Source organism: Helicoverpa armigera, chromosome 22, assembly GCF_030705265.1.
Source record: "Helicoverpa armigera isolate CAAS_96S chromosome 22, ASM3070526v1, whole genome shotgun sequence".
In the NCBI taxonomy this organism is placed as follows: Eukaryota; Metazoa; Arthropoda; class Insecta; order Lepidoptera; family Noctuidae; genus Helicoverpa; species Helicoverpa armigera.
In genome coordinates this window covers 1,858,881-1,882,128 of record NC_087141.1, presented here as the reverse complement: position 1 = coordinate 1,882,128, position 23,248 = coordinate 1,858,881, and the positions used below count along the sequence as shown (strand labels likewise).

The 23,248-nt window shown below is 36.9% G+C and overlaps 1 protein-coding gene across 1 annotated transcript; it reads left to right on the top strand.

Moving 5' to 3' along the window:
* Positions 1-3,065: 3,065 nt before the first annotated feature.
* Positions 3,066-21,385, top strand: LOC110380622 (uncharacterized). The gene is made up of 12 exons (XM_064040474.1): positions 3,066-3,252; positions 15,035-15,153; positions 15,495-15,609; positions 16,168-16,250; positions 16,447-16,557; positions 16,875-17,022; positions 17,387-17,542; positions 18,076-18,831; positions 19,385-19,585; positions 19,967-20,076; positions 20,530-20,691; positions 21,176-21,385. Exons 1-12 carry the CDS (start codon positions 3,249-3,251, stop codon positions 21,236-21,238), a joined length of 2,028 nt encoding a protein of 675 aa, XP_063896544.1. The 5' UTR covers positions 3,066-3,248; the 3' UTR covers positions 21,239-21,385.
* Positions 21,386-23,248: the final 1,863 nt, after the last annotated feature.

The following is a 23,248-nucleotide window of genomic DNA, read 5'->3' as shown; positions in this document are numbered from 1 at the left end:
ACGACGGTTTTTAGTCAGTAAGAGTCTGACACTCCCTCACCGTTGCTAACCCACAGCGGGAGGGGTCATTTGACGATTTTTGACGTCGAAAAAAAAAAAGGTGTTATATAACTATGCTCAAATACCAAGTTATAGCAATGACATAAACGGCCATTGTTTTAAAAATGCAAAATTAAAAAAATCTCTTTAATAATTAAACTCAAATCTTTAATAATTTAAAAACAGTATATTATGGAATACATAGTACTGAGCCTGAAAGAGAACATACAGTAGCGGCGTAAGGGGGGGGCGGAGGGGGCGGTCCGCCCCGGGTACCACGTCTAAGGGGGTGCCATCTCGGTCGGCACATATCTGCACGACCAGGATGGCGCGGGCAAAAGGGACCATTCAATTTATTCTGCGCTTACTTTTGTGACCCAAAACTCAAAAAATTTCGCGCTCGCTACGCTCGCGGGTTTTCCACTTTACACTGCATTCTTTTAACTACTTCGAGTACTTTTGTGTCCCATAACTCAAAATATTTCGCGCTCGCTACGCTCGCGGCCATTCCAATTTGCACTATTTTCTTTTAACTGGTTTGGGTACTTTTGTGTCCTGTAACTTAAAAAATTTCGCGCAAGCTAGGTACGCTCGCGGGTTTTCCAAGATTTGCAGTGCTTTCTTTTAACTGCTTTGGGTACTTTTGAGACCCAAAACTTTAAAAATTTCGCGCTCGCTACGCTCGCGGCTTTACAAAACTTTGCAGTGCTTTCTTTTAACTGCCTTATGGTACTTTTGTATCCCTAAACTCTAAAATTTCGCGGTCGCTACGCTCGCGGCTTTTGAAGAATTTACAGTGGTGTCTTTTTACTGCTTTGGGTACTTTTGTGCCCCTAAACTAAAAAAATTTCGCGCTCGCTGCGCTCGCAGCTTTACGCAAGTTTCTTTGGATTTAATTGGGTATTTTTGTGTCCCAAAAACTAAAAAACAAATGCACATGGTACTGATGGCAGGTATATGTAGTATGCGTTTAAAAATAATACATAAAAGAAATTTTGGGGTGCTCAATAGGTAGCCGCCCCGGGTGTCATCTGATGCTACGCCGCCACTGAGAACATAGGCCGTTTATCCGGCTGCAGTAAATAGACCACAAGGGATGTGAGCTTAACCGCTGGAAACAGCTCTTTAAGACATACTTAATATGTTTGTTTTCAATAACGACATACGACGACATCGACAATATTAACATCTATATAATTTCTAGCCACTTGTTTACGTGCCTCACAATGTTTGGTAGGCCCGTGAAATTTTCCAATACGTAATTGATTACGGGTATTAGATAAACAAATTGGGATAAATGGGTATCCTTTATTGCTTTTTGTACGTCGCCAATTTCGCCCATGATGGTTGCTGGGTGACTTCGTTTATAGGTACATATAAAAATCTTATATAGACGATATATATGTTATGTGCCTTTACGGGTCCAAAATATTCCAACCCAAACGATAGATCGTCGGGATAGGTCTCGGAAGAGATGGGGCGTGACCTAGACATTTAGCATTTCGACAGGTGGGCTCATTTAGAGGATCGAGTAGAGACACGATTTAACTACCGTCAATCAAGCCAGATGAATACTTTTACATGATTTAATTGATTCAATAAAACCACAGTTCTTATTTTATATATTTTTACCAGAAAACCAAACACCATTATAATAATAACGAAAAAGACAAACAAAACTGTTGTTTTAAATTCATCCCAAGCTAGGCAGTTTCATAGGCCTCATCACAGCTTGAAATGTTCCCATGAACATTTGAGTGTCACCATCTCCAGTTGGTAATGATATAGGATTATCTTCCGATGCGGCCTGCCTTTTATCTATCACATGATATGTATCTGAATTATTATCCATTTCCAGTGAATTGCTGTTACCGTAATTAAGTAGAAATTCTTCGCCTAGAACTTGTGGGGAATTCTCGTTTTCTTCTCTTTTATTTACTGTTTTTATAGCTTCAGTATTTTCTGCTGTTTCTTGATGCTCCAATTCATTGTCAGCTGGTTTATTTTCTTCATTTGATGATCTTTTTCTTAAGTATTTTGATAGATCAAAGTCATACACATTTATAGGTTTTTTCGTTGTTGCATCATCAGTATTAGCTTTTTTTACATTTTTGTCTTCCTTCTTATATTGAAAATCAGGATTATAACTGATTAGCTTAGAGTTTATTTCTTCTTCATCTTGTATTCGGTAAATACTGTTTTCACGTTCCCAATTCAAAATAAGTTTCAGATTGTCAGTTGTCACAATTAGATTTTGTATCAGAATGTCTTTAAAGATTTCGAAATCTTTCGTTTCTTGTTTATTAATTTGTAAGACTTTGACTGGAATAGATTCTACTTTAAAAATAATGATTAGAGAGAAGAAAAGGAGGGAATATAGACCCATTGTCACTTCAATGTTTTAGCAAAGTATAGTATTGTTGAAAGGTATGACGTTCATGAATATTTATAATCTGATAAAGGTCTGTAGCTAGTTGTAGTTTATTTAGGGCGGTAGTGTTAAACGGTGTTACGTGATAACATCGGGTAGTAACATGGAAGATATGAGTTAGGTGCAGCGGTACCAATTCAAAAAGGTTTTGGTACTAATTGTCATGGGTTTGATCCAGTATAATAGTATGAAAATGAGTTCAGTATCTATGGAGACTGCAACGATATTTAAAGAAACCTTTAATTTAGAAATTCTAAATAGAAAGCAAAAGATCTTACTGAATCCTTGTTAAATTACAGTTTTTTTTTCTTTCTATAACTATTGTCGATATCTGTGGCACCTTAATGTCTCTACGCAAATAACAATAAAATATTTTCTTGTGAGAGAAACTTGTAAATTAATTAGTTGATATTCGGTTAGACAGGCACGTGGAAAGTCTTATCACATAAACAGCACTTTAAGAACAATACGATTAAACTCATTCCACATCCATTGCAGTTTTTGTACTATCGTTACAGAGCTCAAGTGAAACATAAAGCGCAATGTAAAAAGTTTTACAGGATAGAATCACAGTGTAACCCACTAAAACGCCGGCTCTCAAGCTATGATTCAGTTTAGTTCTCGGCCCGCCCGCCCAACATCTCCACGCGTTGCTGGCACCCTAGTACTTGTTTGCGATATTTTACATGGCGGTTACAAAGTTTTTACAAAAAGTTTGAAAATAATGGTGTTGGTGAAAAATGTAAATGGGTGAATAATTTAGTGGACTTTGTTATCGATGGGTATGTTGTTAATTTGTTGGTTATTTTCAAAATACGGTGAGAAAATAGCAGTTTTTTAACTACATGATATGGTCAATGCAACGAAATCAAATATGCAAATTACACCAGCATTTCCAGCAAACTAAATTACATTTTCTCTTGTATCGCAAATAACATTATATCCTCGTATTAGTATCATTGAACAACACGAATATAACAGACGTAATGTTTATGTTATCAAATAGAAATACATTGTGTTCTAATGGATATTAAAAGCCTTCTGATATTGACACTGCCAATCGCCAGTCACATTAATATTGTTTACATTTATCTATTGGTCTTTTGAACTTGTTTACTTTTTGAAAAATGTTTGCCATTTCATTTTATACACACCCACATTTTCAAATCGCGCGATTGAAAATGCAAAATCAAGAATCAATCAACAAAATTATGCCATGTTACTGTTTTAGAAATCATACGTCATTGAAAAAGACTAAAAGCTTTAAAAACAAGAGTGTGCCCACATTATAATGAAATATCGATGTAAGTGCTTTGTAATAGATCTTCACCAATCTCATATCTTTATAGCGTGTTTATTACAATAAAGACTATCATAGTATCTTCATGAAATATGTTTTCACAATAACTTTAGTAATGAAAATAAGCGCCGTTGTTTGATATTTTTAGACACATAGCTTTATTCCCTTTAAGCTTTATTCCTTTTAGCTCTATGATAGCTTCCGATTTATGAAAAGATGTTGCAAACGGTAGTTTCAAAGATTATCTACTTATGATCAGCTTTTTAGGGTTCCGTAGCCAAAATGGCAAAAACGGAACCCTTATAGTTTCGTCATGTCCGTCTGTCCGTCTGTCCGTCTGTCCGTCTGTCCGTCTGTCCGTCTGTCACAGCCGATTTACTCGGAAACTATAAGTACTACAGTGATGAAATTTGATGGGAATATGTGTTGTATGAACCGCTACAAAAATATGACCCTAAATAGTAAAAAAAAGAATTGGGGGTGGGGCCCCCCATACATGTAACTGAGGGATGAAATTTTTTTTTTCGATGTACATACCCGTGTGGGGTATCAATGGAAAGGTCTTTTAAAATGATATAAAGTTTTCTAAAAAACATTTTTCTTAAAGTGAACGGTTTTTGAGATATCAGCTCTCAAAGTCGTAAAAAGTATGTCCCCCCCCCTCTATTTTTATAACTACGGGGTATAAAATTCTAAAAAAAATAGAGGTGATGCATGCTAATTAACTCTTTCAACGATTTTTGGTTTGATCAAAGTATCTCTTATAGTTTTTGAGATAGGTTGATTTAACTGTAATTTACGGAACCCTTCGTGCACGAGTCCGACTCGCACTTGGCCGGTTTTTACTGTTCCTCAGGGCTGCGGCCTCTTCTCATGCAGAGAAGTAATTTCCTTTAATCACCACGCCTCCTTCTAGGCGGGTGGACCGTTTCAGACTTTAAAATTCATGTTTTCTTACGTGTTTATTCATCCATTGGGTTCAAGACATACTTAGAAAGTACATATAAGATTATCTACTACAAACTAATATTTACTTCTTGACCCTATTGTTTTATATAAAAGAGGGTTATGCATCGTTCGTCATGGCTCTGTAAATATATTTTGGATTTAGCTCTAAGCACCTAATTTAAAAACATGAGCATTTTATTTTATATCCTTCAGAGACAATTTCTCAAAGCTTGAATGGATTTTCCTTGTTTTTTGATACATAGAAAATTAGCTTAAAATGTTATGTTTGATATCCGGTAATTCGATTTTTGTCACGTAAAGATAGCTGTGACTTCTTTGGTCTCAGAATAAGTAGTCTCTGTTTACCTCCTTGCCTTTGCTGTTCTCCTAGTACGATAGGTAGATCGGGATTAGAAATCCGGTAGAAGAATCTCGCTAGATTGAAAATTGATAAGAAATGCAACGAGATTATCTAGATTCGATTAGAGTAGTGCATTCCAATACTCAAGTATTCATTGGTCTTGCATGCAGACGAATGTTGCCCATTTGATTGAACGAAGAGGAAATGAAAATAAGGACCAAGGTAGCTGCTAAATATTGCAACCCACTTTTTAAAGTTATTGCCAAATTATTATTTTACCAAATTTCAAAAGCACGAGGTGTAATATTTTAGAACGACGGTGATTTAGATTTTATACGTATAGTAATTTCGCGGGTTACCAAAACAACTGGGTTGAAAAGTTCAGAGAGGCAGTAGCTGAATAAAACGCTGGTATTGACAGCCGATAATGACATAAATTGTTTAATTAACAAGCCCGTGCCCCGATTACAAACAAAATGACATGCAAGCATGCACATATTTTGTGATATTATTTACTAACTCCTAATATAGTACATATAGCTATAGTTACGTTTGACACAAGTTGAGCTATTTTAATTGCTTGAGGCACGTGAACAAATGTAAAAATGCAGGCTCTGTTTTAGTGCATAACTTTTATCCGTGAAAAGAGGTTTATTGTGCTCGTATGAAAGGACCCAATTAAATTAATTTAAAATACGTTGAATTTCAAAATGAGTGATATGGTTTCCTTGAATATCTTAATTTTCTTTGTGTTTAATGTGGTTAAAAATTCTTTGTTGCAGTAAAAATGCCGTGAAAATTTTGAGTTTATATTGAAATTGCCTCGTGTAATGTAAAATTAAACTGAACGGTGATATTCGCCATGTTGTGGATACAAACTCATCACTACGTCGGTACGTGTTACAAACTTTAAGCTTCTGTTTACCTATGCAACCCTAGTATCACGTATGTTTATGTGCCAGGCACATGTATTGAAAATCTAGGACGTACTTTTGAAATACACGTTTTTTTCACGACTTTTCACAAAAAAGTATTTCTATTTTCGAGCACATGTTTGTTTGTATATTTATTTCTCCAACACATGAAGAATAAGAATACATAGGCTAAAAAAAAATAATACAATTTCTCCGGGCTACTTTTCTAATCACGAATTATAAGAACAACGTTCTAAGTTTAAAAACTAATTTGCACAAAAAACTGAACAAAAACAGGGTATTGTTTACGTAAAACCATTACTTTAATAAAGATAAAGAAAGATTAAATACGATCAAACTAAATTAATAATCCCCTACAAAGAAGCTGTGTAAAACTTGACCTTTCAAAAAGCGGTAAACAACTTTTAATAAGTTATTAAAAAGAAGATTCATTTCACAACTGAAATTAATATAGCATTTCTACGTTATTTAGTAGCACAGTTTATTTTTTATATTTTCGTCGTCTGAAAAACATTAGCTTTTTAACTATTTGCTATGCCAAACAGCCTTTAAGCCTAGCAACCAGTTTTACCAAGGGGTATCTGGTTGTCTGGGTCACTGGTTTGCGAAGGTCGGATAGACTGGCACACAACTGCATCCGGTTAGACTGGAAGCCGACCCCAACATGGTTGGGAATAGGCTAGACAGATGATGATGATGTTAAACCTAACAGCTAATGCTTGGATATAAATTTGTGTGAACTTATAGAGAAAGATCTGATGTCAATAACCTGAAGATAAAATTGAAAAGATTTTAATCTGAATCCATTTACATGAAAGACGCAGGCTTATGCATCAAAGTGAGGTTCCGCAATATGGTTGAGGAAAATGTATTATATAACACATCTTGTTATCTAGCATAGATTACTATCTATGTGGGATATTAACATATTATTATAGAAAATGAAAAAATCTTCATCTTACTCTGCTAGTTTCACCAGCGGTGAAACCGCAGGCGGCTAGTAATTTGTAATTAATTGAGTAATTATTTGTATTGTAGTGTAATAGTAAAACAGAGAATTCACATTTGAAAGTACTTACTAAATAACTGATAATCATCAGAAATAGTTATCAATAAAGAATGTTATCAATTGATCGATGTAGACCAATGATGTAGACTGATAAAACTTAAATGTCTCGAAGAAAGATGATTTTCATTGTAAGAATTTCTTTTGAATTCCAATGAATGCCTTGCTTGTGGCATATTAATATGATCTATATCAGTCATCAACAAAAATAATAATGTCTTTGAAAACCTGATTATTAATGAAATGTAGTGGATAAGTAACAACAGCACGTGTTTATCGACCATAAGGTATAGTATAGCATCACGAGAGAGGGTTTTGTCTCATTAAATCGGTGGACTCATTTCAATAATTTTAGTAGTCGTTTCGGGTAGTGAAAGCCTGAATTCAGGCAATCATTTTTGCCCGGCTATCCAGGTACTCGGGTTGAGGAGGTCAGATAGGCAAGATTCGGAAGTCGACATAGTTGCTAGAGAATAATATCACTACGAGAAAAGACTGGAATGTCATGATGATAATCTGAATAATTCGGAAAATGTGATAGAATTTTCTATATATTTTCTTAAAAGCGTTCCTTTTACTCCATAAATAAAACATATGGGCTACATTATGGAATCAGAAGGCGTATATGACATGTTTACTTAACAAATTCCGACGCGTAAAACTGTGCTTTCATCTTGTGAAGCTGCGTGATCGTGAGGAAGATGGCTAAGTAAGGTTTTATGTAAACAGCAAAAAGAAGTTTAAGTTGTCACTTCAACTTCGTATGTATGACAAAACATACACAAGATAACACAGCAAAGAAAAATGAATACAACAAAAAGAAAATTAGAATACCTAAAACAAAAAATACCAGGGCATCATTTCACGAGAGGTTATCTGGCAGGATTTGAGAAAATCCTGGACTTGTAAGCATTGAAGACCGTCCAGTTACGTGGATCCATCCACCATCTGATTGAATAAAATGAACAGGCAAAAATCTGATTCGAATTGAGTTACAAAATGCAAATGCTACAGACGTGAGGATAACAAGTAAAGCCACATTATTTTCGTTTTCAGCATGTTTTCTATTTACGTAAAACAGTTGTTTACAAAATCACAGTTCAGACTGTTTAACCTTTTGATTTCGATTACAATGAGTCCCGCCCTTTTAATGATTCATAAAATAGAATATTTACATGTGTGTCTACGACCTATGCGATGATTGATACCAATGATTTACCATAATATTAATACGTCATTCAACTTTCTACAAAGTGGTAAATATTGAAGGTAATGCCATAAAATTTTGTCAATAGCCCTGACGTCAGTAGACACACCTCAATTACATAAAAGTGAATAAAGACCTATTTGTTGGGTGCTTGAGCTTAAATTCGAGTGGTAGTACGTAAATTCGATTGAACGTAGTATGAATCCGACCATCTTTATCTTTAGTTTAAGTGGAAAGAACTGCGTATTAGAGATCACTTACTTTTTCAAATTACTCAATTACTAGCAGTGTTTTAGATTGAACATTCTCTAAATTAACAAAATATGAAAGATTTATTATTTTGAGTCCATTGGGGCCATTAAATAACCTTAGTTAAGTCAAGTAAAATGAAAATTTTTTCAGATGAGTCCCAGGTGGACCCTCAGAAAAGTAGTTTATAAAGATTAATCTTCCTATTCACCTGACTCAAATTAAAGATAAAATCCCTCAGCATTATCCATTAGATTTCGCTCAATGTTTGATCCTATACGAACGTATCCGGTCTGCAATGCAAACATGGCATGAATGATTAATATTAGAGCTATGCAAGCAGAGCTTACCATTCAACCAGCAAAATGTCAATCGTGTCTTTAGTGTCATTTATTCCCCTTTCGAAAAATATAGAGTTCATACACTGGGTGCGCATACTTTATGCCGTTCGTCATTTTTTCGTGCGCATCATCATCTTTACAGACTATGTCGGGGTCGGCTTCCGTCTGCCGATGCTGCACCGTTTTCATACATTCGCTCCATTCATCCTTCAGTTATTTGGACAGACTCTTGTATTTTGTCACGTGTGTATAACGATGATCGGAAAGTATGAGTGAGCCGACTCTATAATACATATGTTGTGTAGCCTCTTCATAGAGATTTGTGTTCATAACATGTCCGGTTGGTTATGGTCTAAGATGCAGATAGAATCGTTCAGCGACAGCACGCAAAAGCGTATTTGATGTTAGCGACTAAATGAATGCTATTGTTTAGCTTTGTTCACTAAATGAATTCCGGAAAGTTGGTGTTTTCATGAGGTGAAATGTTTGCAAGATGTGATGTATCTTCATATCCCGAACTATTTACACAGTTCTCGGTAAGTCAGGTGGTCGATACAAAATCAAACGCAAAATGAAGCGATTCGACGCATTGACAAATGTACATGCGCGTGACCAGCGAAATGAAATTCAGCAAATCGCACCGCGTTCGACGTTGCCGAGATCGGACACATCGTATGAAACGCGATTCTTTTCAAAAATGGCATTAGGAAGTCAATATACAATGGTATTTGCAGTTGCTGTGGTTGAGGGTTCAATAGATCATTGACATTGATGACTGTGCCCTTTATACATTCAGGTGGTATAGGAACAAATAACAATAATCACTGGTTCAGCCTGTTCATTGGGTGCTCAACAGTAGTGTTGTATTGTATGTTGGACAATCAATGCTTCTGGTAGCGTCTGATTTGTAATGCGATCTTGGAATCTGTTAGACTACTTATTAAGGTTATTTGCAGACAAATTTATCAAAATACTCAGGGGCTTTTGTTTCGGAAAGAACTCTTGGAAAACTAACAAAATACCTCTATGAACCAATTTATACTGGTTTAAACAGGGAAATAACATTTTGTTTGTTTAGTATTGTCCCATTAATTAAATATTTCTACCAATATTTAATTAATAGGACCAATACTTTCGAGTTTATTACAAACAAACAAAAATGTTTTTTTTCCTGTTTATAATGGTAGTATAAATTGGTTCATAAGAGGTATTTTGTTAGTTTTCCATTTTAGAGTTCTTTTTCCGAAACAAAAGCTACCCTGAGTTATTATTGAAAATATTTGTCATCTGCAAAATAATTCTCTTTGATATAAGTAGTCTAACAGTTTCCAAGATCACGCGTAATACAAATAGACTATACCAGAAGCATTGATTGTCCAACATACAATACAACACTACAGTTAGGCAACCCAATAGACGCAGCTGAATAGACTGATTAATTAGTGATTATGTTCACAATATAATTCACACCTGAAGGACTCTGTATATAAGGGCACCAGTCATTCAATTGTCAATTGATCTATTGAACCCTCAACCACAGCGAGACTGCAAATACCATTTATTGTAAAAAATATAACATAACTTATGACCTAATGCCATTTTTGAAAAGAATCGCGTTTCATACGATGTGTCCTCAGCAAGCGATCTGAATGTGAACGCGAAGCGGTGCGGTGCGATTTCCTTTGAATTTCCCAAATTTGAATTTTAACGCTCCGTGGATCACGGTGCATCGTACATTTGTCAATTCGCATCGGATCGCTTCACGTTCGCGTTTGAATTTTGCCTACTCAGGACGCATCCTTGACCATTACCGTAGTCTACTTAGATACTTTAAAAGTGTAAATAGGTTCAAGGATATAAAGATACATCCACATCTTGCAAACATTTCCTCATCCTCATGAAAACACCTTAACAATTTCCGGGAATTCATTAATAGTGAACCAAAGCTAAACAATAGCATTCATTTAGTCGCTAACATCACTAAAATACGCTACATTTGCAGCTCGACAGTTGCTGTCAACGATTCTATCTGCATCTTAGACCATGTAACCAACCGGACATGTTATGAACACAAATCTCTATGCAAAATATCTTAGAAAGAGGCTACACAACATATGTATTATAGAGTCAGCTCACTCATACATTTCCGATCATATCGTTACCTACACACGCACATGACAAAATACAAGAGTCTGTCCAAATAACTGGGTTGAGGAATGATGATGGAGGAATCATGGAGCGAAAGCCTGTATGAAAAAAACGGGTACTCAGCAGCATCCGGTTAGACTGGAAGCCGACCCCATCATAGTCTGTAAAAGATGATGATGCACACGAAAAAAATGACAAACAGGCATAAATTGTACACACATACCAGTATGAGCGGCCAGTGTATGAACTCTATATTTTTTTCAAAGGGGAATAAATGACACGATAAAGACACGATAATGACATTTCTAGTTGGTTGAATGGTCTAAGCTCTGCTTCGACATAGCTCTAATATTAATCATTCATGAGCCATGTTTGCATTGCAGACCGGATACATTCGTTCGTATAGGATCAAACATTGAGCGAAATCTAATGGATAATGCTGGGGATTTTATCTTTTAAGATTGAATTGGGGTCAGGTAGAATAGGAAGATTAATCTTTATAAGACTACTGTTTTCTGAGGGTCCACCTGGGACTCATCCTGAAAAAAATATTTTCATTTTACTTGACTTCAAGGCCAAGGTTATGATTTAACTAACGGCCCCCAATGGACCTCAAAATAATAAATCTTTCATATTTTGGTTAATTTAGAGAATGTTCAATCCTAAAAACACTGCTAGTAATTGAGTAATTTGGGAAAAAGTAAGTATAGTGATCCTCTAATACGCAGTTCTTTTCCACTTAAACTAAAGATAAACGATAAAGGGGATGGTCGGATTCATACTACGTTCAATCGAATTTACGTGTCGATACTACCACTCGAATTTAAGCTCAAGCACCCAACAAATAAGGTCTTTATTCACTTTTTATGTAAATTGAGGTGTGTCTACTGACGTCAGGGGCTATTGACAAAATTTTATGGCATTACCTTCTCAAATATTTACCACTCTTGTAGAAAGTTGGAATGACGTATTAATATTATGAAAGGAAATTTTTCATTGGTATCAATCATCGCATAGGTCGTAGACACACATGTAAATATTCTATTTTATGAATCATTAAAAGTAGGCGGGACTCATTGTAATCAGAAATCAAAAGGTTAAACAGTCTGAACTGTGATTTTGTAAACAACTGTTTTACGTAAATAGAAAACATGCTGAAAACGAAAATAATGTGGCTTTAACATTGTTATCCTCACGTCTGTAGCTACCTACCTACTGTACATTTTGCATAACTCAATTCGAATCAGATTTTTGGCCTGTTCATTTTATTCAATCAGATGGTGGATGGATCCACGTAACTGGACGGTCTTCAATGCTTACAAGTCCAGGATTTTCTCAAATCCTGCCAGATAACCTCTCGTGAATATGATGCCCTGGTATTTTTTTTTGTGTTTAGGTATTCTAATTTTCTTTTTGTTTGTATTCATTTTTCTTTTGCTGTGTTATCTTGTGTATATGTTTTTGTCATACATACGAAGTTGGAAGTGACAACTTAAAATCCTCAAACTTACTTTGCTGTTTACATAAAACCTTACTTAGCCATCTTCCTCACGACTACGAGATGCAGCTTCACAAGATGAAAGCACAGTCCCATTTACGCGTCGGAATTTGGTTAAGTAAAACATGTCATATACGCCTTCTGATTCCATAATAATGTAGGCCATATGTTTTTATTATGGAGTAAAAGGAACGCTTTTAAGAAAAATATATAGAGAAAATTCTATCACATTTTCCGAATTATTCAGATTATCTCATGACATTCCAGTCTTTTTCTCGTAGTGATATCATATTCTCTAGCCCTTTTGCCAACTATGTCGACTTCCGCTCTAATCTGATGAAGTTGCCTATCTGACCTCCTCAACCCGAGTACCTGGATAGCCGGTAGCAAAAAATGATTGCCTGAATTCAGGCTTTTCACTACCCGAAACGACTACTAAAATTATTGAAATTGGAGTCCACCGATTTAATGAGACAAAACCCTCTCTCGTGATGCTATACTATACCTTATGGTCGATAAACACGTGCTGTTGTTACTTATCCACTACATTTCATTAATAATCAGGTTTTCAAAGACATTATTATTTTTGTTGATGACTGATATAGATCATATTAATTCAACAAAAGTAAATAATAAAAAAGTGAAAATGTAAAAGTTCACGTCCATCCCATTTTCTGTCTGTATTTTTTTGTACCTGGACTTTTTCATCAATAATTGAATTGACCCAATTTTCTCTTTTGACTTTTCAATTTTAACCTTCTGTATAAAATAATTCTAGGTTTATCGAAATATTATTATGCACATCTTTCAGGTTAGTTCTTTGTTTCTGTAGTATACTTTTTTTTTAACGACGTCAAAAATCATCAAATGACCCCTTCCGCTGTGGGTTAGCAGCGGCGAGGGAGTGTCAGACTCTTACTGACTAAAAACAGTCGTGTTCCGTCGTAGGCCTTTTATGTACCAGGGCCGCGGTATGTCTTTCGAATAACCCGCAGCCCCGGCAGGCCTTGGCCCAACTGGGCCTCGCTGTTCTATAGTATACCTAAGTACGTTATTATGCAAGGATGCACCACAGATTTTTCCAGATTCGGTAGCTCAAATTTAATCTGGCACTATGGTAACAAGACTTTCATCATTATACCTGTTTATGAATACACACGGAAAGTTTATGATGTTTTCCGAATATTATCTGCGACGTTGAGTGTTTGTGTCGGCGTATAACATATATACACATAGGTATAGGTAACATATATAGGTTATTAGATTTATTGATAAATAGCCTCCCGCGATCATATATCTTTAGTACATCAGGTGTTATCCTTGATATATTTTCCTGTATGAGTATTGAATGGGTTATTAAATGTCAGGAGATAATTAAGGAGGCATGTTATGTGTGAAAATGAGTTGCAAAATTTTGTTATTGTTATGCACTAATGTTATAAAGCTGATGAGTTTGTTTGCTGAAGCGTGCTAATCTCTCAGGAATTACTGGTTTGAAAAATTCTTTCAGGGGTAGATAGTTAATTTATCGAAGAGGACTATATGATACTTTTTATCCAGGTGCGTGCAGTATTTACTAGTAAAAGTGAGAGATTACTGTATACTTTGAGTATATACTAAAGTTATGTATGGTTTTTAACGAATTTGTTAGTTTTGCAAATAACAGTGAATCAAATAAACTAGAGCGTTATCCACATAAACCTACCAACTGCAACTTACCTCAACTGAATAAAACTCTTATCAGTATTGACGTACAGTGCATTTTATATTACAACCACTTGAAGTGTTTTCAAGAGATAATTAAAAAGTTGTTCTATCGACGGTTGTAAAGTAATAGATAAGACAGTTTAATGAGCTGCCGGCACTCTGACAGAGAGCTTCAACTAGTTTGTTTTAAATCGAGGAAAAAGCCCCTACACAAGTCTGGAGTCTTAGTACTTAAGACTTAGCAGAGATCATACTGCTAATACTAGGTTTCAGGACTTCTTAGGACAAAAAAGTTTATAAGGACTTTTTAGTGATAGATAAAGTAGTAGAAGTGTAGTGTTTCAGTAGTTTTTTGTTTTTTAATGATGAATTTCGCAAATATTGCTCACGGCATTCCTCGCAAGAAAGGTAGTACAACAGCTCCCAAAACCGGTGCAACCAAACTTATAATTTGAATAGAAACGAAACAAAATTGTTTTACTTTTAACGTGCCAAACATAAATAAATGTAATAGGAATTTATATTTCCAAAATATATTTTCTCTGTTTTCGTATCACTGATTAGTGGCTCAATCAGGATACTTGCATTCGTATGATGCCTTGATATACCTAAGTCATATTTGCAATCGTGGTCACCATTTTTTATTGTTTACTGGAACTTATTTCACTTAAGAAGAAAAGAGTGAAAATAACGTTGTTCTTGGTCATATTTGTGCTATACTATACTGATACCAGCCCAGCAGTGGGACGATAAAATTCTGTGTGTACGTATAATATACTGATGGATTCCATTTCTTGTCGTCAGGTGTGGAGTCAGCGAAGGTGGAGGAAGTGACGGCGGCGCCGGTGCCGAGCGAGTCGGGCGCGCGGCCCAGCAGGCCTACACACTGCGTCGTCGGCGGAGCTCATGCTTTTATACTTAGGGTGAGGGAATTCACTCACTTCTTGACGTATCATTCTTCTTTCTGCCTAGCTTTTTCGGTTTCCTGTATAACATAACGTAACTGAGTACCAGTGTTTTACATGGGAAGACTGCCTATCTTTACTTCTCAGGACAGCAGTTATCTAGCTCACCAGTTACTTCCCCTTCGTAAGACTTTCTGGCTGGCTACTGCCCCTGATGTTGAAATGACAGCCGGTAACCACAATTCAACGTGCCTGGTTTTCGTGGCTCATTATGTATCTCCTCAAGAGCAGAAATCGTATGTTATTTTACCAATCCCAGTTTTTGTAAAATTTCATCAAAAACCCTCCGTTTCTACTAGATCTCAAGTTTCTTCGGGCTAGCCCCGCTGCGGTTCGAGTCCCGCAGCAATGGCTTCACGGTCAGCATATCGGGAGCTATGTGTGTCTATAGCTATATTCTAGTCACAGTACTTGGTAAGTATATTGTGTGTTTATGCATCTTACTTCTATACAATAAAGAGGATTTTTGTTATACCTAAAGGCTCCGGAAATATTGAACCGCTTTCAAAAGCTAGAGTAACCTCGACTAACTTATAAGCTATACTTTGTATTATTTATAAAAACAAACTGTAAAATAGCAAAGAAAAAGATCTATTCGACATACCTTGCTTGGTAGTATAAGACACCGAATGATTGATCATCTCAATTACACCTAGAGAGAGAAAGCAAAATAAACAGTAGAGAAAAATAGATGAGGAGTGGTAAGTTACTGGTGATCTTTCAAAACACAATCTAAAGTAATCGTGTTTATCCTCAGTTTTTTTTAATGAAATTATGTAATTTTACAATCCAATTCAGATGGTTACCTATGTCACCTGTGTACCATTATTTAAGATACCTTTTTTTACCTTTATATAAGAATATACTATGTACCAACTTTCTGTGCTATATAAGAAAATTCTGTGTAAATAATGTTTTACGTAATAAATTTTATTATTATTTATTTATTTATTGCCTGTTTCTTCTTTCCAGTGATATGCACGATCTTCGGTCTGGTAGCGGAGATCAACGTAGGCGTGGAACTGTCAGTGCGCATGTCCTCTCGAATGTCACAGGTACCTAATACGTCATGTAGGAGAGTTTCACACTAGCAGATTTTCCACTCAGTTTTTCCAACTCGACATTAGCAAACAATCGCGACAGGCTTTTATGTAAAAAATCGAAATGGAATATCCACTGGTGTGAAAGAAGTAGTATCGACAATACCTATGTTTATGTTGTCCTCATTTGTTTGTTTTTACTGTTTTTCAGGTGGTGTCTACATGCGACGTTTTAGTGGTAGTAGCGACAGCTGGTGCCGGGGTCTACGGCGCACCTAGGCGGATGAGGAATATGCTCAAGTTTATGGAAAATATTGCTTCGGTAAGCCATTTTTTATCAGTGGCCGTTTAAGCATTAGGTGCCTAAATTTTCGCAAACTTTTTTGCAGTTGTTCTTTCATTAACATCATCATCATTGCATTTTTAAAGCACCGACAAAATTTTTAGGGCACAGGCCTCATATAGCTAAATCATCACTGCCAAGGATATGCTCAACATATTTACCATCACCTTTACTCAGTCCACTTGTGTCCAAGATTTACAGACCCTAGCACGACAAGTCTGTCAAAGGACGTTCTTCATTAAACATAGAACTTTCCTCTAGAAAAGTTATAATTGATGAAACTTCGTCGTTTTCAGGTGGACACCAGTATAGGCGGCCAGTACTCGCTGGTGACGGAGCGCAAGCTGTGCGGCATCATACTGGCGATACTCATCTTCTTCTCCATCCTCATCGCTGATGACTTCACATTCTATGCGCTGCAAGCTAAGAAGCTGGACAGGGAATGTAAGTTAAAAAGATTATTTATAATATAAAAGCTGGTATTAGTTGTTCTTGGTTTTGATTCTTCTTCAATGAAAGTAACCTAAACATAAAAGGTGAAAACTTACCTTGGCGTTGCCTCACGACGACTGAACATGATCATGTGTTTAACCTTTTCTTATGTTATTGTCGGTTTCCATTCTAAGAAATGATAGTCAGACACCCTACTTTATAACTGTATCGACTTCATCTTTCTGACCACCGACTTTTAAATGAAAGCCAGTAATCATGACTGCTTTACTTGCTTTTCGAGTCACGGAGCAATCTTTAGTAATTTGAAATTCCTTATATATCGTTTCCTAATATTTTTTGTATTTTGTGATTCCAGGGGACGTGGTGACGAACTACTTGGGCTTTTACCTCCTATGGTTTGTGGTACTAATCTTGGAGCTTCAGTTTGCGTTCACGGCGCTGTCGGTGCGCGCGCGCTTCTCAGCTGTCAATGACGCACTCGCGCTTACTGCTCGACAAGTCTCCATTCCTGGTATGTTTGAGACGGTTACTTGATTGATATAGATTCATTTTTACTGTTTATTTTTTGGATTTATTAGTTGTTACGGCCAAAGCCCGAAGTAAGGCTACACATAGGTTAAGCTAGAGCTACTGAGAGCTAGGTGTAGCCAACCATTTGTAGCTACTATGTAGTCTGTATATAATCTTTATTATGTACAAATCTTATAAACTATCTTATGTTTTACCTACTACCATTATATAGCTTTACTTAGTTTTATCCGATGCGTTGATAACTAAGGGATACAACTAAGTTTAGCCGCAAATGGCCGTTTTCATCTAGCTATAAACGGTTAGGTGTAGCCTTACTTCGGGTTATAATCCTAACATAGTCTGTTTTTCTTTTTAATAGAACAACACTAAACTCACTATGAAGACCACTCTGATAATGTTGCATGCATAAGAAAATCTTAGTGGTAATTTCTACTAGCTGGCAATAAGTTGTGTAAAACTCAGATATAGGTAGGCGTATCAAGTTTATAAAAATCTAAAACCTATACTTTTCAGTGGAGAAACCAAAAAGCTCCTCACCTCTGAACATTTATGCTATCCGGGTAGCTCCAGTGGACTCGCAGCGCTCCGCTAACGTCAGCCTGCTGGTGGACACCATGACCGGCAGGGAGCATGTCGTCATCATCAAGAGAACTGGTAAGATGTCTTGCGTTTATGCTATCCGGGTAGCTCCAGTGGACTCGCAGCGCTCCGCTAACGTGAGCCTGCTGGTGGACACCATGACCGGCAGGAAGCATGTCGTCATCATCAAGAGAACTGGTAAGATGTCTTGCGTTTATGCTATCCGGGTAGCTCCAGTGGACTCGCAGCGCTCCGCTAACGTCAGCCTGCTGGTGGACACCATGACCGGCAGGGAGCATGTCGTCATCATCAAGAGAACTGGTAAGATGTCTTGCGTTTATGCTATCCGGGTAGCTCCAGTGGACTCGCAGCGCTCCGCTAACGTGAGCCTGCTGGTGGACACCATGACCGGCAGGAAGCATGTCGTCATCATCAAGAGAACTGGTAAGATGTCTTGCGTTTATGCTATCCGGGTAGCTCCAGTGGACTCGCAGCGCTCCGCTAACGTGAGCCTGCTGGTGGACACCATGACCGGCAGGGAGCATGTCGTCATCATCAAGAGAACTGGTAAGATGTCTTGCGTTTATGCTATCCGGGTAGCTCCAGTGGACTCGCAGCGCTCCGCTAACGTCAGCCTGCTGGTGGACACCATGACCGGCAGGGAGCATGTCGTCATCATCAAGAGAACTGGTAAGATGTCTTGCGTTTATGCTATCCGGGTAGCTCCAGTGGACTCGCAGCGCTCCGCTAACGTCAGCCTGCTGGTGGACACCATGACCGGCAGGGAGCATATCGTCATCATCAAGAGAACTGGTAAGATAGGCTATTTGCAATATTTGGTTAATGAACTCAGATTTTGCTAGGTTGAGATATGTATCTCACTTAATGTAGCTACTGTAAAAAAGGTATATGGAAGGTGATTCAATGTTAGTAAAAGAAGATTATAGTTTATCATAGACTAAACATACACCTAATACATGAGATGCTCCCCAGAAAAATAAAACACTCAAAAGTATCTGTACATATCTTACAGGTGTTTTCTCAAACTATACGAATACTACTAAAGAAGCAGATAAACAAATAAAAACCCTTGCAAGCTGATTCACACAACAACAAAAGCTACCAAAGAACCAAAAACTTACCTTCAAAAGCATTCAAAGCACCAAGAACTTACTTTTGTCGAAGTCTATCTATTATCTATAGAAGAAATGAAGGGATTGATCCGCAATCTTACCCTCAATAGTATCCCTGCTTTCAGCAAGCGGAGAGCCTCGCCTGGTGGTGTCCCCGTGCGACGCGGTGCGACGTCTAGCGGCACTGCACGGCACGTTGTGTGACGTCGTGAACAGTATCGATGACAGCTACGGCCTGCCTCTCGTCGTGATCCTCATTTCTACTCTGCTCCATCTGATTGTCACGCCATACTTCCTTATTATGGAGATAAGTGAGTTATTTTGTTTTATTCGTAGTTTGTTGATTTAAAGAAGTCTTTAATCAATCAACAAGTCAACGAGAAACAGAACCTTAAAAGTATCTAGCAGAAAGCAGTCACGCTATTAAAATTTCAACTCCATCACATTATTTAGAGTATTTTAGAGGGAGAATAAGCTCGTTTTAGCTTGGCTTCCGTACTTGATATATCAATATCAAAGTCAGTCCTAAAACGTAGTCATTTTATGTTACGAGTAGACAGTACATCTTTCACAATCATCTGAAAAGATTATTTCTGTAAGCTGATCTTGATAAACAGCATCATTTAAAAGTCTACTCCAAAAACTTTGTAAAACTATTTTTGTTACAATTTATGTATCTCTCTTTATTTCAGTTGTATCCACGAATCGCATCCACTTCCTGGTGCTGCAGTTTCTGTGGTGTGTGACGCACATGCTGCGGATGATCGTCGTCGTAGAACCAGGACATTATACTATAGCAGAGGTTGGTTTCACTAGTTCATTATAGGTTTCCAGCGGTTTCACCCACAACACGTGGAAACTACTACCCCGTACCGGGATAAAATATCTCCTATGTTACTCAGGACTGAGGAAGAGTGTACCTTTCCCACAGTGAAAGAATTTTTTAAATCCGTTGAGTAATATCGGAGCCTTTACAAACAAACCTATCTAGCTACCTAGATTTCGGTATAGAGATTATTTTATGTGTGAGATTAGACCTCAATTAGACCAAAACACAATAATAATTGATGAAATTCGTTAAAATTCTCTTTTTTAATGTTGGCCTTCGAAGACAGGTGAAATAATGCCCCAAAATCGTAAGATGCAAGTAACAACATGCTCATTTTATTATTTATACCCGTCCATTCCATTATTTATTATACTTTATATATATATATATATACTTTTCAATAAATTAAATACATTTTGCTACCAGGGCAAAAGAACCGAGGGGCTGGTATGTCGGCTGATGACGTCAGCGCCGTCTACCGGCGTGCTGCCGTCGCGCCTGGAGATATTCTCGCGGCAACTGATGCTCCAATCCGTCAGCTATGCGCCCATGGGCATGTGTACTCTGCATCGACCGCTTATCGCTTCTGTAAGTATATTATCTTATATATCCTACCAGGGCAAACGACTGCCAAGGATGTTCAATAACAGCCGGGACCTACAATTTAACGTGCCACCTGAAACACAGTCATTGGAGTCCAAGATATGTATATGCTTTGAAAGTACATACAAACTTAGAAAAGTTGCATTGGTACTTGCCTGACCTGGAATCGAACCCACGCCCTCATACTTGAGAGGTTGGCTCTTTACCCACTAGGCCACCACGACTTATCTAGTATTTTAAAATATAATTTTAGTAAGCAGAGCCATGCGTGTTGTGGGTTTCATACGTATATTGAAACATAATATACTACTGCGTTTACGTATTTACGCGTACTATGCAAATCAATGTTTGTTAACGTAAACGATACACGAAAATTGTTTACTGCAGATAAAAAAACTTCTCCATTTTTAGCTTAAAATAAAATCATTTATTTTTGGGCGTAGTTTTAAGTGTATCGTTTATTTTACAGGTAATAGGAGCGGTGACGACGTACCTGGTGATCCTCATACAATTCCAAAGATACGACAACTGAAACGGCTCTAGTCATGTATGGGTTCCTAGTATTATTACATTTTACATGAAACATTTTATAAGTAGCCGAAAATCGATCTCAGTGGCGTGCACTTGGAGAGGCCTATGTCCAGCAGTGGACTGCGATAGGCTGATGATGATGATGATAATGATTTTATAAGAGGCAAGTTACGGAGAAAGGTGTAAATAATAATAATTATAGAAAATATTGCGTATGTTTTAAGTACAAAATATTATAAAAATAAAATATTGATAATTGCATGTTTTGTTTTAATCTTTACCTACACGTATCTTTTAAGTTTCATTAAAATCCCTCCAGACTTTGAAAACGTGATTGAGGACTGTTCCTCTATAGAAATGTTGATTTATAAGTTGACTTTCAAAATTTGAAAACAAGCAAAATATTCAAAATTTTACACCACAAACGACTACGAAATTTTCCTCTCAAAATGTGCGAAATACGTGTTGAATTTCCTTGAAAACAGCATTCTAGTAAAATAGCTTGAGCAACCGCGACGGAAACACTTTGTGGGCGCAACATATGAAAACATGTTGCATATTGCACGAATACGGCGAATATTAAACTTTGAGATAAAACTCAAATGCATTGTGTTTTAAGCCTTAGATAGCAAGATGGCGGGTTTAAGAAGGATTTTGACAAAATTCTGATTAATTTTATAAATAATGAAGCATGTTTTTTACGCTTTCACGGAAAAACAGCTGAACTGATTCTAACCGAATTTGGTTTAGGAAATACATGGAAAAGGTTATAGGCAATTTCATTTCGTGGGCATGATAAATTCTTACAAGGACAGTAATTAGGAAATAATGTATGGTGTGACAAAAGAAAAAAATATGTAAAAATTTCCACCTCGAAATGCCTAATTGTTCTAAAATAACAGGTTCCACATTAAACAGACCGTTTTAACTTCTCAAACTACAAACCAAACTGACCGCCGAACAATTTCTCGATTTGTTAAGTTAATTCAATCTCTTCTCGCTCACCTTGCCACAACGTTCGTTCGTGAACGAATGAACGAGCGACATAGCTTTCCATTTAGCGTTGAACATACATTAAAACTTACTCTGAGCTGCATCTTAACTTTAGTGTAAGGGTCAGGCTATACTGATAACGGGTTAGAAACGCTTTAAGCTAAAGGAATAAACCAAACTTTAACCAAAGTAAAACTTGTAACATACAATTCTACATAGGTATCGATCTTATTGATTGTTAATACAGATATCTTGCTTGGTAAGAAATTGGCCTTTACTGAACCACGATACGAACTGATTAAGAATCCCTACTAATATCATAATTCGAAAATGATGTATCTGTGTATTACCATTGCAATCACGCTGAAATGGCTGCCAAAATTGAGAAAAGCTGGAAGAGACAGGCAATGCGGTACGCGGTATGCGGTACAGACGAGCGGATGCTGGCAGAATAATTACCATGAAAAAATGATTTTAAACATTAACATCCATAATAGCCAGTACGCCATGGATGACTGGCCACCATCGAAAGACAAGAAATAATAGAACGTTGAGTAATTTCTTCATACCAAATACCCGCTATCCGCCTGCAGAGTGACCAGGACCTCATACAGCGTATGGTTGTAACAACGGCTACTAAATAGTAGCGTTATGCTTTTATTCTCACTACGAGCACAGTTTTGTAGTGTAGATCATTCTACAGAGAGAACTTTGGGATTTGCGATGTTTTGCATATTTTAGAGGCAGAGTGATTTTTAATCCGAGCAGATCATTTGTTATCTATTTTTTTCGCTAGATAATTTAACTCTGTTATTTTTGCAGTCTATTTCAGGTAACCTAATAATGGTAAAGCTAGAAAATCTGTGAAAGTGTTCACCCACGATAAAATGTGAGTTTCCTTAAACACCAGTTTATTATGAATTTTCAGGTTCAAGTTTCAAAAAACTTTTGATTTAAGAATATCGGACGTTCACGTTGGCAGTAAAAATATGAAGTTTTGCTAAAAACAATCATTTTC